The sequence below is a fragment of the Alternaria dauci genome, chromosome 6 (genome assembly GCF_042100115.1).
Source record: "Alternaria dauci strain A2016 chromosome 6, whole genome shotgun sequence".
In the NCBI taxonomy this organism is placed as follows: domain Eukaryota; kingdom Fungi; phylum Ascomycota; class Dothideomycetes; order Pleosporales; family Pleosporaceae; genus Alternaria; species Alternaria dauci.
In genome coordinates, this window is record NC_091277.1 from 2,290,534 (window position 1) to 2,310,961 (window position 20,428).

The 20,428-nt window shown below is 53.8% G+C and overlaps 7 protein-coding genes across 7 annotated transcripts; 4 read left to right on the plus strand and 3 right to left on the minus strand.

Annotated features, from left to right (window-relative positions):
- Window positions 1–813: 813 nt before the first annotated feature.
- ACET3X_007084 (uncharacterized protein) lies at window positions 814–1,580 on the plus strand (the record flags this gene model as incomplete). The annotated part of the gene is made up of 2 exons (XM_069453285.1): window positions 814–1,153; window positions 1,210–1,580. The coding sequence occupies 2 exons, from the start codon at window positions 814–816 to the stop codon at window positions 1,578–1,580; spliced, it is 711 nt and encodes a 236-aa protein (XP_069305852.1).
- Window positions 1,581–4,434: 2,854 nt separating this feature from the next.
- On the plus strand, window positions 4,435–4,868 carry ACET3X_007085 (uncharacterized protein; the record flags this gene model as incomplete). Its single annotated transcript, XM_069453286.1, has 2 exons — window positions 4,435–4,532; window positions 4,673–4,868. 2 exons carry the CDS (start codon window positions 4,435–4,437, stop codon window positions 4,866–4,868), a joined length of 294 nt encoding a protein of 97 aa, XP_069305853.1.
- A 784-nt stretch (window positions 4,869–5,652) lies between these two features.
- ACET3X_007086 (uncharacterized protein) lies at window positions 5,653–7,656 on the minus strand (the record flags this gene model as incomplete). The annotated part of the gene is made up of 2 exons (XM_069453288.1): window positions 5,653–6,774; window positions 6,823–7,656. The coding sequence occupies 2 exons, from the start codon at window positions 7,654–7,656 to the stop codon at window positions 5,653–5,655; spliced, it is 1,956 nt and encodes a 651-aa protein (XP_069305854.1).
- A 572-nt stretch (window positions 7,657–8,228) lies between these two features.
- Window positions 8,229–9,754, plus strand: ACET3X_007087 (uncharacterized protein; the record flags this gene model as incomplete). Its single annotated transcript, XM_069453289.1, has 2 exons — window positions 8,229–8,324; window positions 8,381–9,754. The coding sequence occupies 2 exons, from the start codon at window positions 8,229–8,231 to the stop codon at window positions 9,752–9,754; spliced, it is 1,470 nt and encodes a 489-aa protein (XP_069305855.1).
- Window positions 9,755–9,898: 144 nt separating this feature from the next.
- ACET3X_007088 (uncharacterized protein) lies at window positions 9,899–11,295 on the minus strand (the record flags this gene model as incomplete). The annotated part of the gene is made up of 4 exons (XM_069453290.1): window positions 9,899–10,065; window positions 10,122–10,345; window positions 10,433–10,669; window positions 10,751–11,295. The coding sequence occupies 4 exons, from the start codon at window positions 11,293–11,295 to the stop codon at window positions 9,899–9,901; spliced, it is 1,173 nt and encodes a 390-aa protein (XP_069305856.1).
- Window positions 11,296–12,037: 742 nt separating this feature from the next.
- Window positions 12,038–14,807, minus strand: ACET3X_007089 (uncharacterized protein; the record flags this gene model as incomplete). The annotated part of the gene is made up of 5 exons (XM_069453291.1): window positions 12,038–12,758; window positions 12,808–14,134; window positions 14,374–14,440; window positions 14,494–14,564; window positions 14,615–14,807. 5 exons carry the CDS (start codon window positions 14,805–14,807, stop codon window positions 12,038–12,040), a joined length of 2,379 nt encoding a protein of 792 aa, XP_069305857.1.
- A 494-nt stretch (window positions 14,808–15,301) lies between these two features.
- Window positions 15,302–16,691, plus strand: ACET3X_007090 (uncharacterized protein; the record flags this gene model as incomplete). Its single annotated transcript, XM_069453292.1, has 3 exons — window positions 15,302–15,629; window positions 15,681–16,455; window positions 16,505–16,691. The coding sequence occupies 3 exons, from the start codon at window positions 15,302–15,304 to the stop codon at window positions 16,689–16,691; spliced, it is 1,290 nt and encodes a 429-aa protein (XP_069305858.1).
- Between the last annotated feature and the right edge of the window lie 3,737 nt (window positions 16,692–20,428).

Consider the following 20,428-nt stretch of genomic DNA (forward strand, 5'->3'; position numbering starts at 1 on the left):
AGTACGCCACTTTACCTTGTACCCATGACCGCTCGATAAGCCTACATTTGGACCCCACATTATGCAGCTCGATGCTAGGTTGCCGGTGTCTGCCTCGTCAACATTTACCAATTCCGGCGAAAACCAATATCATCGGATCCTGTGGTCTGCCGTGCTGTAGTACAGCTAAGGCGTGCACATCTTTGGCCATGCCGTGCCAGTGAGCAGCAGTGCGGAGGACCTGTAGTACAGCCACAAAAGCCTGGTCGCAATTTGTCTGGAGACCTTTGTTCCTCTACCTTTCTTCGCACCTTCGTGCATCTTAGCTTCGAAATGGAGTTTGTGCGAAGGCAAAACGGAATGAATACAACACAGTCTGGACTTCCAGATGCCATTCCAGGCGGTGCACCCAGCTGTTCTGCGGCATGTTCCCCTATGAGTTCAGTAGCTACCACGACTTTCTCGTCTGTGCCGCCGGCGAATACTGCGCTCATAACAACAACCGTCGATTCCACATCCACACCTTCATCCATAATTACCCAGTCATCTTCGAGCAGCAATACTACGGTTCCAGATGGCAAGGCCTCTGATGCACTCGGTTCTCGCAACGGATTGTCTGGAGGCGCGGCTGCCGGGGTTGCTATCGCGATGTTGCTCGTCGGAATGCTCATCGCTGGAGCTGTGTTCTTCTTCTTACTACGCCGCCAAAAGAAGAAGCGATACAACTTAGTACAGACTCATCCACCGCCTCATGCACTTGTCGATGATACTGCTAGAACCTTGGAGAAGGGTCCAACAGCCGTCACTGGCGCCTATGCAACAACCATCGACGACATGCTACCCCAGCCCGTGGCAGACGACGCTATCACAGACACAGTTTTGAAGATCCGGGACAATATCAAGAACCACGTTCGCACCTACTATCATATTTCTCCCGTTCCGGTAGCCAGTGTTAGTCAGGCGGATATGGGCCAGCTGGCAACCGCAACGGGCACAAGCTCCGCCATGCTTGCGAGCATGCTTTCAAACACCTCAACGCGAGCCGAAACGCTTCGACTCATCCTGGCCTGGATTGTGCTATCGAGATGTACGGGAGAACGTAATGAGAGCTTGCTGCCCGGAGAACTGGCGACAATTGACATGGCCATACCAGGAAGGGATGGCAATAATGCCGGTAAGTTCAATCTCAGCCTTACCAACTCGGCAAGGGAAGCTGACGCCACGAATCAGCCCAATCAGCCATGTACAGCAAATGGAAAACCGTGACTGGAACTCTGCTGCATGAGCGAATTAGCCAGAATAAACAAGACCCAGATCGTAAGCAAAAATTCGCCATCGCGGTCGCAGATCTGGACTCTATTGTGGCGCCCTTTGTGCAGAGTGGCTTGGAAGCTCAGCGGAGCAAGAATCTGGACATGATTCTGACGCGATCTGCGAACTTTGCGTTCCTACTCTTTTCACAGCCGGGATCATTCAAGTTTGAGTTCTCGAGCGAACATGGAGGTCTGGTGGTATTTCCGGGCCTTGTACAAACGATTGGAGACCAGGGCCAGGTGCTGGGGCCTCCGCGCGTGCTGCTAGAAAAGGAACTCGCGACATGAGGATCGTAGAATCAGGGCGAAGGTGGCGTTCAACGGATGACTTATGCAGTATGCAATGCAGTGGTCGTATCGCTGAGACGCCTTCGGGTGATTGCTAAGGTTCGTGAGCTGAGATGCTGGGGAGAGCGACGAGGCTGGGAGAAGAAGTTGAGGTTTCCTTTTGCGCTATGCTCGATATGTCTTAGCGTTGGTTCCACTAGCGGGAAGGGGCGTCATGTTCGCTCTCGCCCAATTTGCAAGCCTTCGCGTTGTGAGACACACCACCGTCACTCAGCCATGGAATAAACAAGGTGTTGGATCGGTAATATGACCGATGGTGTACCCGAACTATGTTTAGTAGTGGGCGCATGACCAGAGCCCGTGAGAAGAAGCATTTGGCTCCTCATCGGTTCTCGAGGCACCGCAGCACAGCATGAGGGGTACCGCAATGCCCGCATGCTCAGCCTTGCAGGCTGGAGCTTTGTTGTGTCGCTTGCCCAGTATTGGGGGTCTATGAGTCGCCCGCTGGCGAGCTGTCTGTGGACTCTTCATTCACGACCTGCACCCCCGCAGGAGTAAGGGCATCAACTGTTGGTGATGAATTGATCTTTCATCACTATTCCCAGTCCAGACTTTTCAAGATGAACAGAGCTATCGGTATGTGCAGGATGCATCGAAGTGCTGAAACATATCGCGACGCAGTGCTTACTCTGCGATAGGTGCACCAACAACATCCGCTAGTGTCAGCAACGCGTTCAGATTCGCTGACCTTGCGATACGTAGCGCAGACATTGGGAGCGAGAGTGAGATCTTCTTGCGAACCATACGTATCGTTCGTAACGATCTCTTCGAAGTCGAGCGATTAGTGGCTGTTGGCTCGGTGCGGACAAAACTGGCTTACACTCCCGAAAGACTCCCTTGGATCAGAAGCGCCATCGAGAATACCACCTCTGCTTTAGAGGACATTGGAAACTGGGTGGAATGCGGTGATGTCGGCCGACACTCTCATATCTTGGAACAATCTCAAAATCTTCGATACATCCTCAACGACCGCGAACGATTAGGGGACCGCAAAAGCGAACTTGTGGCATGTCATCAACAACTATCTAACATACTGAGCTTTCTCAATCGTCTGGAAGACTTACCGATCAGCCAAGAGTTACCGACATACCAGAACACGACCTACTTCGATGACATTGTATCGAAACAGGAAAGAGTGACCAGTGGGCATAACTTGGACATGCGATTCAAAGTGCCCATGGACAACAACGCTCAGACAATCTGGTGCAATGCTGCGGACAAAACCGGGCCAGCGAAAAATTCTTCCTCCCATCCCGAAGCATCGTTTTCGTCCGAAATATGGGCCAAAGATCCAGTGAAGTGGGCTTCGCATCTACTGAGCAGTAACAAGAATACCAAGTCAGGCAACACCACGTTGAGCCACAATTCACTCGACACGGGATACCCGTCGTCTCCAAGTCTACCAACCAGTCCGCCTCCTCTCTATACATCGGCCGGGCAGTACAATCCTCCTTCGCAATCATCTCCAGGAGATACCAGACAACATCTCAATACCGATAATCTGCGGCGCGCAAGCTCACAATTCTCAATGAGAAAGGCGCATCATGACATGTCCACCCTACCGTCAGTACAGAACAACACATGGGCTTACGTAAATTCGGGAAGACAACAAGCTCTCGCTGAACTGCCAGGCGACTACTCCATGAGTGGAACAAACTCCGACGGACCTGTAAACCCCCACACGTTCCACCTCATGGTGTCGGCGTCAGCGCCAGGATCTACCGTCGTCCAAGACAAGAAGACTGAGACACTGTCGGAGTTATTAGGAGATATAAGCCTTGCTGTCGAGCTTCCAGGGAGTGAGCCAGCTCATGCACCAAATCAGATCGCGCGGCTGAGTCGGGATTTATCACAGCTTCCTAGCCAGAGGGCGTGCAGGAGCCCGCACCCCAACCAGTATCAACCGTTACTCTCGGAGCTACCAGCTAGCCCAACACGCAGACCGATAGCATCGCATACAGTCAGTGAGCCAATCGCCGTCCCCACTGTCCATGAACTGTCAGTCCCGCATTCAACATCTGAGCTTGACTCCGAACAACTCAGTTCGCACATGCCTGTCAACCACCAATGCCGCCAAACAGCCACCACAAGACCTTGGTCTGTATACGCGTTATCTTCGCAGTCTCGGCTTTCGACGCGCAGTACAACTTCGTTACGTTCTTCACCACGCATCCTTCCGGCCACGGAGTTATCGGGTATTGAGCGTGATCGACCAATGTCGTCACAGGCTACACAGGCCGTACACGCTAGCAATAGCACCGCATCAGCGCGGATGAGACGTCAAAAGCATGTGTTAGATCTGCTTGGGAGTATCGATGGATGAAAAGGGCTGTAAAAGTACGTTTGTTGGAGTTATTGATTGAACCGGAGGTCGTCTACATGGAGCGTTGAACCTTATCATTAATACTGTACCATTTACCCGATTTAAACCGTTAGAATAACACTGCACATACATTCCAAAGAGATTCAGAGTTGCTGTCATTTCCTGTCCTTTGCACTCCCTTCACTCATCAGGTCGCATGTCCAAGACGAACGGGAACGAAGTTCACAACTGCCCGCGTCCCGCGCCACTTCAGCCACCAGTCCGCACGTCCCCCGCTGCGCACCCAGCTCCAAATTCCTGTTCGCGCGACATCATCGCCCGCCATCACCCATGTCCAAATCCATCACGACAGCCACTCTACCTTAGCAAGCCCCCTTCACCCCAAACAAAACATTTGACGACAATTATAGTCGCCAATTGCACACGTTTTTCCCGCATCAAGAGAAAGAGAGAGAGAAAACACCAGCCAAGATGTCAATGTTCTTCGGTCAAAAACCCCAAATCTCTTCGGAGCAAAAGATTGCGCAGGCGGAAGCCGAGATTGATATGGTGAGCGACATGTACAGCCGGTAAGTTAGGAACTCCAAGTTCTCTCTCGCGCATCCTGTAGCTCTACATTTGCTCAATTCTCGTCCCACGCCTGTCCACGTGTACCGGCGGCGGCAGCCCTCTCAAACAAGATCAACACTAACACATCAATTCTCCCCAGCCTCGTCAAATCTTGCACCGCCAAATGCATAGACACCAACTACCGCGAAGCCGATCTTAACAAGGGCGAATCCGTCTGCCTCGACCGCTGCGTGTCCAAGTTTTTCGAAGTCAACGTAAAGGTTAGCGAGAAGATGCAGGGAGAGGCACAAGGAAAGCAGGGTGGAGGCGGCGGCATGTTCGGTGGTGGAATGTAAAGAGATTCATCCTATATCAAAGAGGTGAAATGTGGAGGTTGGGCGATATACGATCATGCCTAGTTGTGCTTGTGCTGGGCCGCTGGAGGTCGGATGCTCGAGGGCAGGAAACCTCGCTGTCGGCATGATTGCTGCTGCATGGATTTTTGACGTGGTCGGTGTTTTGGATCAGAATGCTAAAGGACTGCCTTGCACAGCTCCGTTTCAGCCTTTAAATGCCTGGATGTCTTCATGGCCACATTCACAGCAATGACATCACGATATGAAGGACATGTACAATACAAAGTTCGCATTTTCAAATCAATCGGTTTATCTAACAGGGGTATCTCCCAAAGTCATGCCTGAGCCTCGATCTGTGCGTGCATTCGGATGAATTGTGTCAATGTTCAACCCTTCCGCGTCGTGGTTATTAAACGGCGCTCTCGGCCAATAGTGAGCCAACCAGCGTATCGGTTCATGATCACATGCAACTGTAGTATCATGAACCGTAAACGCATGCAATCTTCGTGTATCGTACAGCCGTTCTGTCGTACGTTTCTAATGTGAAAGAGTGACAATGAAAAGGAAGCGCATGGCAGATTATGGCGGTTCGAGACATGCCAGGCGAGCCACATCCGCTCGACATGTTGAAACTGTAAATGTGGCTAGTGTGCCAATGAACTGGAAAAAACAGTAGATGGTGTGCAAAGGCGCCCTGTAGCAGACTGCACAGAGCGCGGTTTGCGACACACTGACTTCTGTTAGCTGTTGGTCTCTGATAATTGCTATGAGTTCTGACCTACTCTCAATGTGCTCCGCGCATGGCTGACAAAATTCCTGGGCGTGTCTCTTCCTCCGCTCCACCGCCAGCAGCACTCGTGAAGAGACTTTTAATGAACTTCATAGAACGAGCGTCAATCTCTGCTCCGTCAAGCAGGCGATTCAAACGCGTCAACTCAAGCGCAGCACGGTCTGCATGAAGCTCTGCATCGCGGGCACTCTTCTTCGCCTCCAAGGCACTGATTCTGGCGTTACGAGAGTACTCAGCAGCCAGGATCATGCACTGTTTGATTTGTACGGTCAGGACGAGCTCTTCCAACATGAGAGACCGTAAGCGGAGGGTTTCACATACCTCTGCGATCTGTACGTGGCGCAGACGCTCTGGCGAGTCCTCAGGCTCCGCATCTATGCGATCGACCATTTCGTGAAGCATCTCAGTCATGCTCTTTTGCTTCTCAGGAACTGCTTCTTGTACTAGAGACGCTCCGCCATTATTAGACGCAGTGAACATGCCTGTCTGACTGCTCCTCTTGTTGACCGTATGATCTGACCTGAGCTCTAACCTCGATTCAGTCTTTCTCGGCAGATGAATCTTGGACAGACTCTTGGAATCGCGCATGACCTTGGCGAGCGAGCTCCGCGTAGCACCCATGAACCCTTGCTTGGGTGCGGCAGTCTCAGGTGTTTTGACGCGTGCCTTTTCGCGACTGAACAAGCCACGGATGCTGCGTTTAGCCTTGACTTTCTTCGCTAGTGCTTCCTCGTTTCGGTCCTCCGGGGTAGTGTCATCTGCAGAAGAAGACGAGACCACGGGTGTGTATGGCTGGCGTCGCGAAGGACGACTCTTAGGCGTTCCGCGGCCCAATGGGACATCAATGCTAATCGACCTGGCTGTGTCCGAGACCCTTGGCTTAGACAGATCTTGGGTGCGGATCGTATCGCGCGAATGCTTAGCTTGAGACAAAGATGGCGAGCTCAATTCGGCGGTGCTGATGTTGGGAGCCGAACCGCTGTTGCCAGGACGGTTGAATGAACCCAACGAGGGACTTACATCCTCCAGCGTTGACGTGTTCCTGACCTTGCTGACGCTGAGGAGGTTGTCGGATTCGGATGCGATCGTGAGCTCAGAGATCTCCTCAGGAATTTCCTATTTTGCTTGTCAACATCATCATACCAAGGGATAGAGATTACATACTTCACGGACTTGCACAGAACTAGTTGGCGGCTTGGGTGGGTCTCGAAGGGGCGGAGCAGGTGACTTGGGCTCTGGCGCAGGTGTTAAGGACCTGTCTGACATCGGCGAGACACTGCGTTCGGCATCCGGAAGCACCATAGAGGCCTTGCTGACAGTCGCGGCGTCTGGTACAGTCGAACACACTGACGAGGGCGATCTGGGCGAATTGGCATCTAGACTAGGCTGCCTCGGCGGCTGCATCGATCGGATGGGGCTGATCTTAACGACGGGACTTCCATTTGCCGTGAGCTCTTTGGTGCTTGATACTGGCGACGCTGTTGCAACGGTCAAATCTGCTCGCGACGTTGTCGCCTTGGAAATGCGGCTGGTGAGAGCGCTGAAAGAATGCGGTTGAACAGTACGCTCTGGGAGTACTAAAGGTATGGCAGGTACGGCCGGGATCGAGTCGCAGTGGCCTAGAATCACTGCGTCTGCATCGCCAGAGATCGTGAGGATAGGACCGGTTCCTGAGCTTGAACCTGAGCCCGACGAATGCCAGGAGAGTCGCTTCACCCGAGTGCCCTCGTCTCCATCGGCGGAAACAAACGAGCGAGAAGCGACTGGGCTTCGTGCTGGGAGCGAACTCCTCTTGGAGCTCAGACGCGGGGGAATGTTCTCGGGGCGCAGAACTGGGTACTCCTTCAGGATCGGGCTTGGCGTGAAAGCGTCGACCAAGGTGCGCGAAGCCCTGGGAGGAGAGTTGGGATCTATCACCTGTGCGATAGGCGGACTTGGCAGTGCTTTGTCGCTTTGAGGGCGACGGGGCAGTCGTGAAGTGCCCGTGGGCGTCGTCATCGCGCGAGTCGCAGGTGACATCGCCCTTGCAGGCAATGCCCCTCTCATACCCACCGAATCTGGCCGGATACTAGGTATCTTTGATCTGTTAGTAGTGGTCATGTTTGCATATCTTGACAGCAGCAAAGAGGTCACAGCAAAGAGGTTCAGCACGTGTCGCTTTGTGGGGTGTTCGATGGTGAAGTAGGAAGGAGCCTGAAATTTCTACTGTAGTTGCTAATTCCCGAGTTCTGCGCACAGACGCGTTTGCCCACAGAGGAGCAGTGACGGTGAAAGAGGGTGTCCTGGCACGTAAAGTGCAATCCTGCTCTTTTCGGCATCCTCGGTGGTGATTCCTGGGAATGCAGTAGTACCAGCAGACATATCGGCACTGTGAACTAGAGTCTTGGCTATATTCTGTGACAGTGCAATGTAGGTGTTGGAGAGAAGAGGAGTGTGGAAGCCGCGATGTGTGAGGTCATCGGCGCATGGGCCACCTCCCGTTTGTAAAGAGGCCAGCGCGACGCGTCAGATGTACCAACCATTGCATCTCAAAATAAACGACCAACTCGCCCAACGCTCCTTCTGGCATCATGGCGAAGACATATAAGCAGATGAAGGAGGCCTGGGTGTCTGGACATACCGGGAGCTCCGTGGCAGACGTTAACAGCGTCTCGCTCGCAATGCCTGTACCGTACACACACCCACTACTCGAGCAATGACCCCTTGCTGACTACGAGCATAGCTGAGCATTCTACTGTGGTCCGTCGTCCAGTCGCGCATGCGCCTCTTTACACCCTACACTCCACCTGCCTTCTTGGTTGACTTCCTGCTCAACTGCGGAGCCACGTTGTTCGCGACTACCATTTACTCCCATTCACCATGGATCCTGAACCTCCTTCTGCTGCTTCCAGCACTTGCGCTTTATGTCTTCGAGAAGCCGGTCGCGGCAAAAGACCCCCCACGACCGCCCAAGATTGACAAATCCGAAAAGGACACCAAGCTCGATGCACTCCCCGTGAAGCCGTTCATTACGAATTACCGTGGCGCAATGATGGTCATAACATGTGTTGCTATTCTGGCAGTCGACTTCCGCGTCTTTCCCCGGCGCTTCGCAAAAGTGGAGAACTGGGGTACATCGCTCATGGATATGGGGGTGGGCTCCTTCGTCTTCACGGCTGGCGTAGTATCTGTCCGGGCTTCGCTCAAGGAAGGAGCTGGCCGTCAGCCGCTATCAAAGCGCCTCACAGCATCCTTCAGACACGCCATTCCCCTTCTGGTCCTGGGCACTATACGACTCATCTCCGTCAAAGGGCTGGACTATGCTGAACATGTCACCGAATATGGTGTACACTGGAACTTCTTCTTCACCCTTGGTTTCTTGCCTCCATTCGCCGCTCTCTTCCAATCGGCATTCGATTTGGTACCGTCCTATGCCGTTCTTTCTTTTGTCCTGGCTGCTGCATATGAGATTGCTCTGGACTGGACCTCGCTCGGATCCTTTATACTGGTAGCTCCACGGACCGACCTCCTGTCTCAGAACCGAGAAGGCATTTTCTCTTTCTTTGGCTATCTCGCCATCTTCCTTGCAGGCCAGTCACTAGGTGCGTCCGCACTACCAAGGCAACAGCCGATCGCAAAGGACGTATCAATCCAGGCTAAGCTCCGACAATCCACGTTTGGCAAGCTGATCATGACTTCCGTGTGTTGGACAGCCCTTTTCTACTTCTCAACCAGCTACTACGGTCTGCGACTCCCCGTATCGCGGCGCCTGGCTAACCTCCCCTACTTCCTCTGGGTCTCGTCGTTTAACAGTTACCAAATCACCATCTGCTACACTATCGAAAGTTTTCTCTTCCCAAACTTGTACAATGCCAAGACCAAAGAGGAGGAAGTTCGAAGAAGCAGAGACGCTACTAGCACTGTGCTGTATGCCTACAACCGCAATGGTCTGGCAGTCTTCCTTGTAGCGAACCTACTTACTGGTCTGGTCAACATGACATTCCCAACCTTGCATATGACTGTTTTGCAGTCCATGGGGATACTGGTCGCATACATCGCTGCGGTCACTGCAGTTGCAGTGGGTCTGGATATGTACAACCTCACCATAAAGCTCTGAGCTTGATGTGCATACACACATGTAATACAACACAAGGAGTTTGCATCTACTTCCTCATAATCTGCACTGATTCTCTACCATTTTCATCTCAAGTCTCTACAAGAAAGATGCGTGGATCGCTCAACTGCTGGTAGAATGACCAGATCATAGCTTCGGGCTCGGCGCTTGCATCTTTTGAACGAGTTCAAGGACGCGTTCAGCGGTTCCCCATGATGATTGATAGCCCGCACCAGCATGTCCATAGCAATGCACAACCGGAACATCCCACTTCCCCATCTCTGTCTCAATCCTTGGGCCGCCCTTGCGTGAAGCTAAAGATCGTCAGTATAGCTGTTTGCAATGACACAGATCGACTGCTATGACTTACGTCTCAATCCCACGTTCTTCGCGATAACCTGCAAATCCTCCGGCTTCCCCAGCTCAGGACACAGCTCACAGCACCGCTTCATGATGTCTTGACCAAGTTCCTCATCCCATTCCGCACTCCAGTCATTGTCTTGTCGACTGCCGCCTAGGATGACGCCACCACCCAATGGGCGGGGAAATACATATGTCGTCGTCGGATCGATTCGCTTAGGAGAGCGGAAGTACCTGGTTTCACATGGTCAGTCTGATCAGTTCCACAGAAATTCGTCGGGGGATTGGGCAAGGTAACGCAAGCAGATAGCACTGTCGTACTTGACCCGTTCCATTTCATACATTCGAGTGATTGGTTTCTTAGGCTCAGCGACTAGTAGTGTTTGGCCACGTGTTGGGTAGAGGTTCGTATCCTTGATGTCGGAGAGGTTCAGGGGGCCGATTCCGGTGCAGTTTATCAGGAGGGTAGTTGATGGAAAGTCGGCCAGGACGGCTGAGACTGATGGGTAGTGGCGACGAACGAGGCTGATGCCTTTGTTCAAGGCTTGAACTTGGAGCCTGCGTATACTGTAAGCTTCTGGAATTCTAATTATGTGGGCATCGTCTTGCAATTAAGGAAAGGACGGACAGTCGACGTACCACTGCAAATATACCTGCGTATTAATCCTGAACGTGCTTGGGTAATCGAGACCAAACGTCGCGCCCTTGGGAAGCTCACTTTCCTCCAACTTCTTCAGCCCTCCAACTAGCTGGTCGTACCACACCTTGCCCGTCGCCTCCGTCAAGAGTCCCGTCTCTTCAATCGGCGTGTCAAACACACCCCACATACCCATTCGCCCCAACCCTGCTTCGTTGCCTCCCCCATTCACACCATCTACACCTTGCGTCTCACCAGCCTTCAGCGTCTGGCATCCAAACACTTCCTTGCCATCGATGAGCTCGCCAAACCGGTGAAAGGTTACCTCGTCGTGTTTCTCTAGCGGTCCATTGTCGTGCGCCATAGAAGACCAATTGGCACCAGCCCAGGGAGACGTGTATTCTATGGAGCGGTCTCCAGGGAAGTGCTTGGCTACCACGGTTACCTTGGCGGTGGGGTAGACGTGAGTCAGGACGAGGGAGGTGGTAAGGCCGATTACGCCTGCACCGAGGACAAGGATGTGTTGATCGCCTGTTTGAGATGCCATGGTGGGAGTTGTGGAGTTTTTGAATGAATTCCAATTTGGCAGAGTGTATCAGAGGTTACTGGTGGTATGATATTCCGATGATGTTGGTTGCAGAATCTTGAGTATGTGATAAAAATTTGATTCTATATCGAGGCAGAATGAAACTCCGAATTGTGTATAGAATGTTCGAGCGTGATATAAAGCTAGCTCAGTATCAGCGACCTGTCTCTCTTATACATTGGAGCCATCGGAGTACGATTCATGTACCTTGTGAAGCTATCCCGAAGTCTACGCAACCTATTCCGACGGCAAATAGTCCCTAGACCCTAGACCGTCTTGTCCAAAAGCGATCGGACCTATAGCAAACCAGACTCGGGCGACGCTTAGAATCTCGGGGAGGTACAATGTACGTGTATTGTTCTGGCTAACAAAGGTTTACGCGATATGTTCTTCAGCATACTTGATTTGAGGTTGCAGATGACACACTGATAAGATCAATTCCGAGATCGGAATGAGCGGTTCCGCATAGCACGCTCCTACAAAGACATGCATGGCAGCCAAGTGTCTCCTGGCTGAGATTTAGCAGTACAAGGAAGAGGTACTGATTTGCTGGAGAAAAATTTGGGTATCTTTTGAAACTAATGAGGGTTGTACAAGTAACGATATGAACATCATCCCAAACGTAATATCATGTACTAACATGTCAACCAACTTTTATTATACCACGTCCGTTTCCGAAGCACTCTGCAACCCGAAGCAGACATTAGGCCGACTGCTTCATGAACCAATCTGAGCTCGCGTCAACCATGTAATTTGTGATATTCGACTCATTCCCAAAACCGCCATCTGGCAATTGCATGTTGCCGTCAGGCGCAGGGTAACTCATGGCACCATCCATCGAAACTGGGAGGCGAGGCATGTTGAAGAAGTCAAACACGTCAAGATACTCCAGCTCATTCGGCGCAGGTGTTCGAGCCGGGGTAACAGTACTGATCTTCTGGTTTTGGTTGTTATTGAGCTTGGGCTGCCAAGAGATGAGGAAATCCAGATCGAATGCACACCGTCGCATGTCCGCCAGAATCTTGACAGTCGAAGGCGTCACGCGTTCACCGTTCGCGCCCGTGGGGGTCTGCTGACTCTCCTGGTATTCCGAGAGGACGCGCGCAAGCAGGCTCGCATAACGCGTACCAACTTCCCAGTACTGACCCATGTCTTGAAGGGTGCTGACAAGGAGGTTGATCGACTGGTCGACGCGATGATCGATTGTAGATCCGTGGACCAGGAGAACACGCGCAGCCACCCACAGCGAAAACGCGAAAGGTGGACCGAGTTTGCTCAGCAAACCGTTGTCACGTACAGTAGCGCACAGGGCTGTTATGTTCTCGACAGCGCTGAGACATCTCTGGCTAGCGCTGAAGGACGGAGTGAAGATGGGCGATCGATGGGTCGGGTACGCGGCGGAAGAGTGAAGACGAATGACCGTGCTATGAAAGTCAGTACATGCTTTGTAGCCTGAGCAGGGAGCAAACTTACGTGTGGAAAGCCGAATGGAGCATTACCAAGCCGCTGTCGAGATTCTGTCCCATGCCCGGCTTTGCAAATAATCTCGCCGAGTTTCCAAATTCTGCCGGAAGGTTGTACTTCCATTGTTCGATAGCATTGTCGAGCTCCCGATACTGGCTTTGCCAAGATTCGACGTCAGACAAAGACGTAATATCAACTGGCTTCTTCAGGAACTTGTGGATGCGCGTGAGGATCCCTAGGATCTCGACGTGGTAGGAAAAGGAGCCGAGATTCTCTGGTCTGTTCATACTGTAGTCGGATCGCATCGAGGTGTGGAACCATCGCGTTTCAACAGGGGCATTGCGCGCATACATGTCGTCGCGACAGGGCAATCGGCGGTCGATCTCTTTCTCGTCCAGGGCAAATTCAAAAGCTGTCGCAACGGTCGCATACCGGTCCAGGACGTAGATCATCCAGAACAGTCTGCGCCGACTCTCTTCCTCAATCCAGTCTTTGGGCTCAGGGAGCGTCATGGCGCGCAAAGTGTATATGGACGCGAATTGCGGGGCCACGCTCGGTGAGTAGCTTTCGACCGAAAGGCCCAGCTGGACCACTGAGCGCGTGATGAGCGCAAGTAGATTCCAGCCCGGAGGTCCGTTGGAGCAGCCGACGACGTCTAGAGCAAGGATCACAAGGGCTTGCAACGACTTGACGGAGCTGTTTTCGATGCCATACAGCAGGACCTTTTCCTTGGAGCTCTTGTGGTAGCGAGTGCGCTTCTCCGCCGTAAGGCGCTGGTCGGTGGAGAACTTGACAGTCGTGGCGACAACGGCGTGGAGTATGATTCGGTCCGCTTCGTCTAGCGTCGTGTCTCCAAACAGCGAGTTCAGCGTGCTCTGGCGGTGGAGGATGGGACACCAGGTGTTGATGTGCTTGAAGTAGAGGTCGACGAGCCCGTACAAGAGATCGTACGGAGGAAAGTCGGCATCCGCGTGGCCGAGGTTCCTCGACATGGCTGGCTGGTAGTGGTCGTTGTACGGCGTATAGACATCCCTGGACAGGCCACCGCTCATGCTGCTCATGTCTTCGGACTGGTAGCCGTTGCCTGTGACCGAGGGCGTCGGCCTGTGGTCCGTGACGCCGTTGCCATATTGGTTCTGTATGGCATTCTGCGAAGGAAACGTGGGCTTCTGGATGAAAAGGGCCGTTTCGGGACGCGGTATATGAGGTGTCTGGATGACGGGCGGGCTGCGGAAGGCGGCCACCTCCTGTGGTGAAGGGCCCGAAGTGGCGACCTGGCTGTTGGACAGATGGTTGATTTGCGACTGCTGCTGGACCAGGAGCGCTTCGAGCTTGTCTGGAAGGAGCGCAACGGTTAGCGGTGGTTCGTGGTTGCCATGTACAGCCTCTGACTTTGGACACGGAAGGAGCAGCCTGTCCAGCCACGGTGCGCGATGATTGCGACGCGTCTGAAGGCCTCTTTGTGGCGACTACGGAAGCGCAAAGGCTGACAGGCGTGGCAGCAGACTAGCATCCGCGTGATGCAGGCCTCGGCTACTCCAGAACAGGGCGGGTGAAGAAGGACACGCGACGTACCAAGTCTCGATTCCAGCTCTCGTCCGTAGCCAGCGCGCAGGCCGGGCTTCTTGCGCGGGAGATATACCTGGATGTGATTGAGTACTGGGCGTGATATCAGTTCGCGGCGCAGCAACTAACGCATGCTGAGTGGTTTTTCAGGCACCAGGAACACGATGGCGCGCCCCGGTCGCATTTTACTTTTCGCTGCTCTGCACACGGTCAGCATCAGAGGCCTCAGGACCTGCCGTACCGCACTTACTACACGTCTCACAGCTCACAGACAGCGGCCGCTTCCGCTTGTTGGACGTGCCGCTCTGGCTGCGGTCGTTGGCCTCGTCGTCGCTGGAGCGCTCGTCGCCGCTCCAGTCGTGCGCATCGCCCGGGGAATGGTTGGAGAGCTTTGCAGTGCCGTTGGGACTCGCCGTCTGCTGGTGGCCTGCACTGGTGTCCATGGTGGAGGATGCGATTGGGGGCGTGCAGCTGCACTCGGCAGAAGTCAGTCCGAGGTGTCCTCTCTTCGCAGCCCCGCCTGCATGCCTTAGACCCTTACCCCAGATATCGTATTTACCGGCCTACTCTCCCTCCGCATGTCCGGATTGGTGGCTTCCAGTGGGCCGCTGGCATTTCGGTACAATACTGATCTGCAAAAACACATGCTTCGGCCTTGTCCACATTCCGACCAACGTGCCGAACGCCTCGCTGCGACGCTTGCCCACGCGCCTGCGCTCCACTTGTTGGCCCAAGAATCAATGCATTCTTCCCCCAGTCGTTGCAAATCGCAGCGAGATGAACCGAGGGACCCTCTTGAATGAGACACGAAACCTGGCACGTAGTTATCCCGCCGTTTAAATAACATTTGCCCTCTGCCACCGAGCCCTCCTCTACCCCTCCTTCACTCACTTTGTGGCCTGCTTCTCCCGCGTGACCAACTCTTCCTGCTCTCACAATGGTTTCTTCTACAGAGGCTGGCGCAGCGCGCTCCTTTCCCACCATCAAGTATGTGCGGACTTTTGTCACCCAAGGCCCCGGCAGCGGCGGAGACTATCACAACGTTGCTGGCGGCCACTGGCTCATTGACAGCAAGATCTCGACTCCCATGAGCCAGTATGAAGATTACCGCAAGTCGAGAACCAGCTGGGGCATCAACGTCTTGGGATCCTTCTGTGTGGAGCTCGAGGCCAGTGACGGCACAAAGGGTTTTGCTACTGGATTCGGAGGTCCACCAGCATGCTGGCTCGTTGCTGAGCATTTCGAGCGCTTCCTAATTGGCCAAGGTGAGCACTCCGCTGAATACTGCGTCGAGTACCAATTCTAATCATGTCTAGATCCCAGAGACACCAACCACATGTTTGAGCAAATGTACCGTGCGTCCATGTTCTATGGTCGCAAGGGCCTCCCAGTTGCCGTCATCTCAGTCATCGATCTTGCCATCTGGGATTTGCTCGGCCATATTCGCAATGAGCCCGTATACAAGATGCTCGGTGGAGCTACCCGAGAGAGGCTCAACTTCTACTGCACTGGCCCCGAGCCTGCGGCAGCAAAGGAGATGGGTTTCTTTGGCGCCAAGGTACCACTACCTTATGGTCCTGGTGAGGGTGTTGAGGGTCTCAAGAAGAACGTCGAGTTTCTTACCAAGCACCGCGAGAGCGTGGGACCAGATTTCCCTCTCATGGTTGACTGCTACATGAGCTTGAACGTACCCTACACAATCGAAGTCGTAAAGGCAACTGAACACCTCAACTTGAACTGGTGGGAGGAGTGCTTGTCGCCCGATGATTCGGATGGCTTCGAGCAGATCAAGCGCGCTCACCCTCGCATGAAGTTCACCACAGGCGAGCACGAGTACTCGCGATATGGCTTCAGGAAGCTCATCGAGGGCCGCAACCTCGACATCCTCCAGCCCGATGTCATGTGGGTTGGAGGCATGACTGAGCTCATCAAGATCTCGGCCATGGCCGCTGCGTACGATATTCCTGTTGTGCCCCACGCCAGTGGACCATACTCGTACCACTTCGTCGTCTCTCAGGCCAACTCGCCATTCCAAGAGTACCTCGCAAACTCACCGGACGGCAAGTCTGTTCTGCCTGTCTTTGGCAACCTGTAAGTTTCGGCCCAACCATTTACCAAATGTTTCGCTAATGCAGTGTAGATTCACCAACGAGCCCATCCCCACCAAGGGATATCTCGACGTCAAGACGCTTGATCTCCCAGGCTTTGGCCTCAAGCTAAACCCCAACGCCGGCTTGATCGACGCCACTCGCATACTGAACCCGGCGCCCCAAAAAGCGCTGAAGCCTGCTGAGCCTGAGAAGGCGGAGGTCAATGGACACGCGTGATGAAATGCACCGCATCATGCGAAATGTGGGTATACGACATGATGGCGTTGTGGCGTTGCATATGGCTTGCTTTTTCGGATAGCCTGGTGTTGATGCATTGCGCCGGAGCGGCAATTTTTGTTCTTGGCCGCTCGCTGGCACCCAGAAGCATCTGGATGAAATTTTGATTCTGCGCATGGCGGCATGGGCGATGACTAGTTATACACGTAATCTTACGAGATAGCTGTAGCTTATGGAGAATGAAGAGATGAAGCATGTACAACAAGTCTATTATTAGTGACGAATTGCGGGCGCTGACGATCTCGGGAGGCTCTGGGCTCGTTCCTACCCATGTGCAGTAGGGACCTACGCCGAGTGGGGCTACGAGCGTCAGAGCTGTGCTGTAGTCGATTCTTCATAAAGGCGGAGTGAGGCAGCAAAACCGACCTTCTCCCCAAGCTCAGTGTATATCTCAGGCATACACTCTGGAAGCAGTTGCAACATCTTTCCACAGTACACCAATTACCCCGCCAATACCCCGCACCACATACCATCATGGAGGCCATCAAGGACACGGTCAACAGCGCGCTCGAGAAGCTCAACATCACAGGGGGCGCATCTCAGGGCACGCCGGCAAAGGAGCCGTCAGAGGAGCAGCTGAACGAGCTCAAGTCCAAGTACCAGAAGGCTGGCCAAGAGCAGGTTTTTGTATGTGTAGCCCGGCGTTGTTGTTGTTGGTTTTGCTGGCGAGTCTGGGAGCACCTCGCTGGACATTGTGAGCACCAAACAGCTTACTGGACCCCGGCCATGACTCCTGGACCTCTCTTGATCCCATATTCCCTCGCTAACAGAAACACCAGGCCTTCTACGACAAGCTCACCACTGCTGAGAAGGCGAGCCTCTACGAGCAATTGAGCAACTTCAACCCCGACTACATCAACGAAATCACCGAACGCGCCCTCCACCCCGCCGAAGCTGAAGCCACTGAGAACAAGCTCGAGCCCCTCCCCGAAAATGCCACATCCTCGGTCCTCTCGTCCCAGCAGGAGGACCTCGACCAATGGTACAACAGCGGACTGGACCTCATCGCCGAGAACCAGGTCGCGGTTGTGCTGATGGCTGGTGGCCAGGGCACCCGTCTGGGCAGCTCCGCACCAAAGGGATGCTTCGACATCGGCCTTCCCAGCAAGAAGAGCCTGTTCCAGCTGCAGGGTGAGAGGATCAGGAAGGCCGAGATGCTGGCCGCCAAGAAGCACAACAAGGAGAGCGTTACCATCCCATGGTACGTCATGACCAGCGGCCCTACTCGTGGCCCTACCGCCGACTTCTTCGAGAAGAACAACTACTTTGGCCTGAAGAAGGAGAATGTCGTCATCTTCGAGCAGGGTGTCTTGCCGTGCATCTCCAACGATGGCAAGATCCTGTTGGAGAGCAAGTCAAAGGTCGCCGTCGCTCCCGATGGCAACGGTGGTCTCTACCAAGCCCTCATCCAGTCTGGTGTCGTACAAGACATGGGCAAGCGTGGCATCCAGCACATCCACGCATACTGTGTCGACAACTGCCTCGTCAAGGTCGCCGACCCTGCCTTTATCGGCTTCTCCGCGTCCAAGAACGTTGACATCGCAACCAAGGTCGTTCGCAAGCGCAACGCCAAGGAGTCTGTCGGTCTCATCCTCCAGAAGAACGGCAAGCCAGATGTCGTCGAGTACTCTGAGATTTCAACCGAAGACGCAGAGGCCAAGGACTCCAAGGACTCGAGCCTACTCAAGTTCCGCGCCGCCAACATCGTCAACCACTACTACTCATACAAGTTCCTCGAGAGCATTCCAGAGTGGGCAAAGAAGCTTCCTCACCACGTTGCGCGCAAGAAGATTCCTTTCGTCAACACCGAGACGGGCGAGACCGTCAAGCCAGAGAAGCCAAACGGCATCAAGCTGGAGCAATTCGTCTTCGATTGCTTCCCCTTCCTGACGTTGGACAAGTTTGCTTGCATGGAAGTCAAGCGCGAGGACGAGTTCTCGCCCCTGAAGAACGCGCGGGGAACTGGCGAGGACGACCCCGATACCAGCAAGCAGGACATCATGACTCAGGGCAAGAAGTGGGTGCAAGCTGCCGGCGCCACTGTCGTCAGCGAGGACGCCGAGGCCGGCATTGAAGTATCACCATTGATCTCCTACGTAAGTTTTGAGAGACGACTCCTGGTCCGTCAGACCGAATGCTAACTGCCATACAGGGTGGCGAAGGCCTCGAGTTCCTCAAGACCAAGACCCTCAAGGCTCCTGCTGTCATCGAGTCTGAAGACTAGAAGACCTACAAAGCTCGATACAATTTGCTCCAGCCACGAGACCTCCTCTTCCGCACGACAGAGCATGGCAGGTGAACGACCACGAACTAAAAAAAAGCTTGTCACTACTGTTGGCATTGAGTAATAGATAGACACGAATGATATGAATATTTCGGACAACCACCTGCTCGACAGTTTTGACAGACTCAGCCTGCTCTGAGGGCGTTGAGTTTCTGGTACTGGGGAAGCTGACTCTGCATTGTAGCTACAGGGTGCGACTGCAACAGTGGTGTCATGATGCGGGGCGGAGAGTTCTTAAGCTGGCGGCAGCAGCGGAGGGGTAAAAAACCCATCCAAGGCCCCCACGGTACGATGAAAGCGCCTTTGATGCACAACGATAGGAGACGGGACATTTCTAGAGTGAAGAGGGCATAGTCGCGTTCTATGAAACGGCGCATGATGCAACTCGGGGCTGTTTATGGACCAGTTCGACCTCGGGAAGAGCAGATTGCGCATTTCGCTAGCGCAACCGAAGCAGGGACCACAGCTATGAGAGATGCATTTTGCCCGCTGCCCGAATGTTCCACGATCCCCCAAATTCTCTCGCCACATTTAGCAGGAGGTTGAAGAAGAGTTGCAGTGGGCAGGTCAGGAAAGTTGAAAGTAGGTTGCGCCCGCCGAGAGTCCCCCCTTCCCTAGAGTGTGCGCGCTAGGTTCCGCCCTGGCGCGTGCTTCGTTTGTCCGCGTTCCCTTGCCCCTCGACAACAGCCCCTCGAAAAATCTGCGACTGACTGGCGACCGCAGGTGAAGGAAATTGAAGAAGCAAACGAAGCAGGTACTTTGGCCCTACCAACTCTCGTAGTCGCGCGCGCACTCGCTCGAGCAAACACGGAGCAAAGCAGACGTCGCAGCAAACACACAACCCAAAACCACCCCTCATTCACGATCCACTCCCTGCGCAGCTCACGCAACCACCGACTATATACTTATACGCTGTTTCCAGATATACGCAGAGAAACACCATCATGTCTTCTCTCTCTCGTCGTGCGTGCTTCAAGTGCGGAAACGTCGGCCATTACGCCGGTAAGCCATCTCGCGCATGCACTCGTGGCGCGCGCTGCAATTGCTCTGTCAGAAGACAGATGGCGCATGTTGGTTCTGACTGCAGTACCTGCAATGCGCAGCCGCGAGCCGTGTTGCAGTATCCATGAGAGACTATGCGGCTAACGGTGATGTACAGAGGTTTGCTCTTCCTCTGAGAGGCTGTGCTACAACTGTAAGACGACCCCAAAACCACTCACGACTCTGGACTAACCTCTCTACAGGCAAGCAGCCAGGTCACGAGTCCAACGGATGCCCGCATCCCCGCACCACCGAGAGTACGTCACTGCAATCCACACACTACCCGTTTTGACTTTGGGCACTCGTCCAATGGCCCTCGCGCACTTTCAGGGACACACACGCCTATACGATA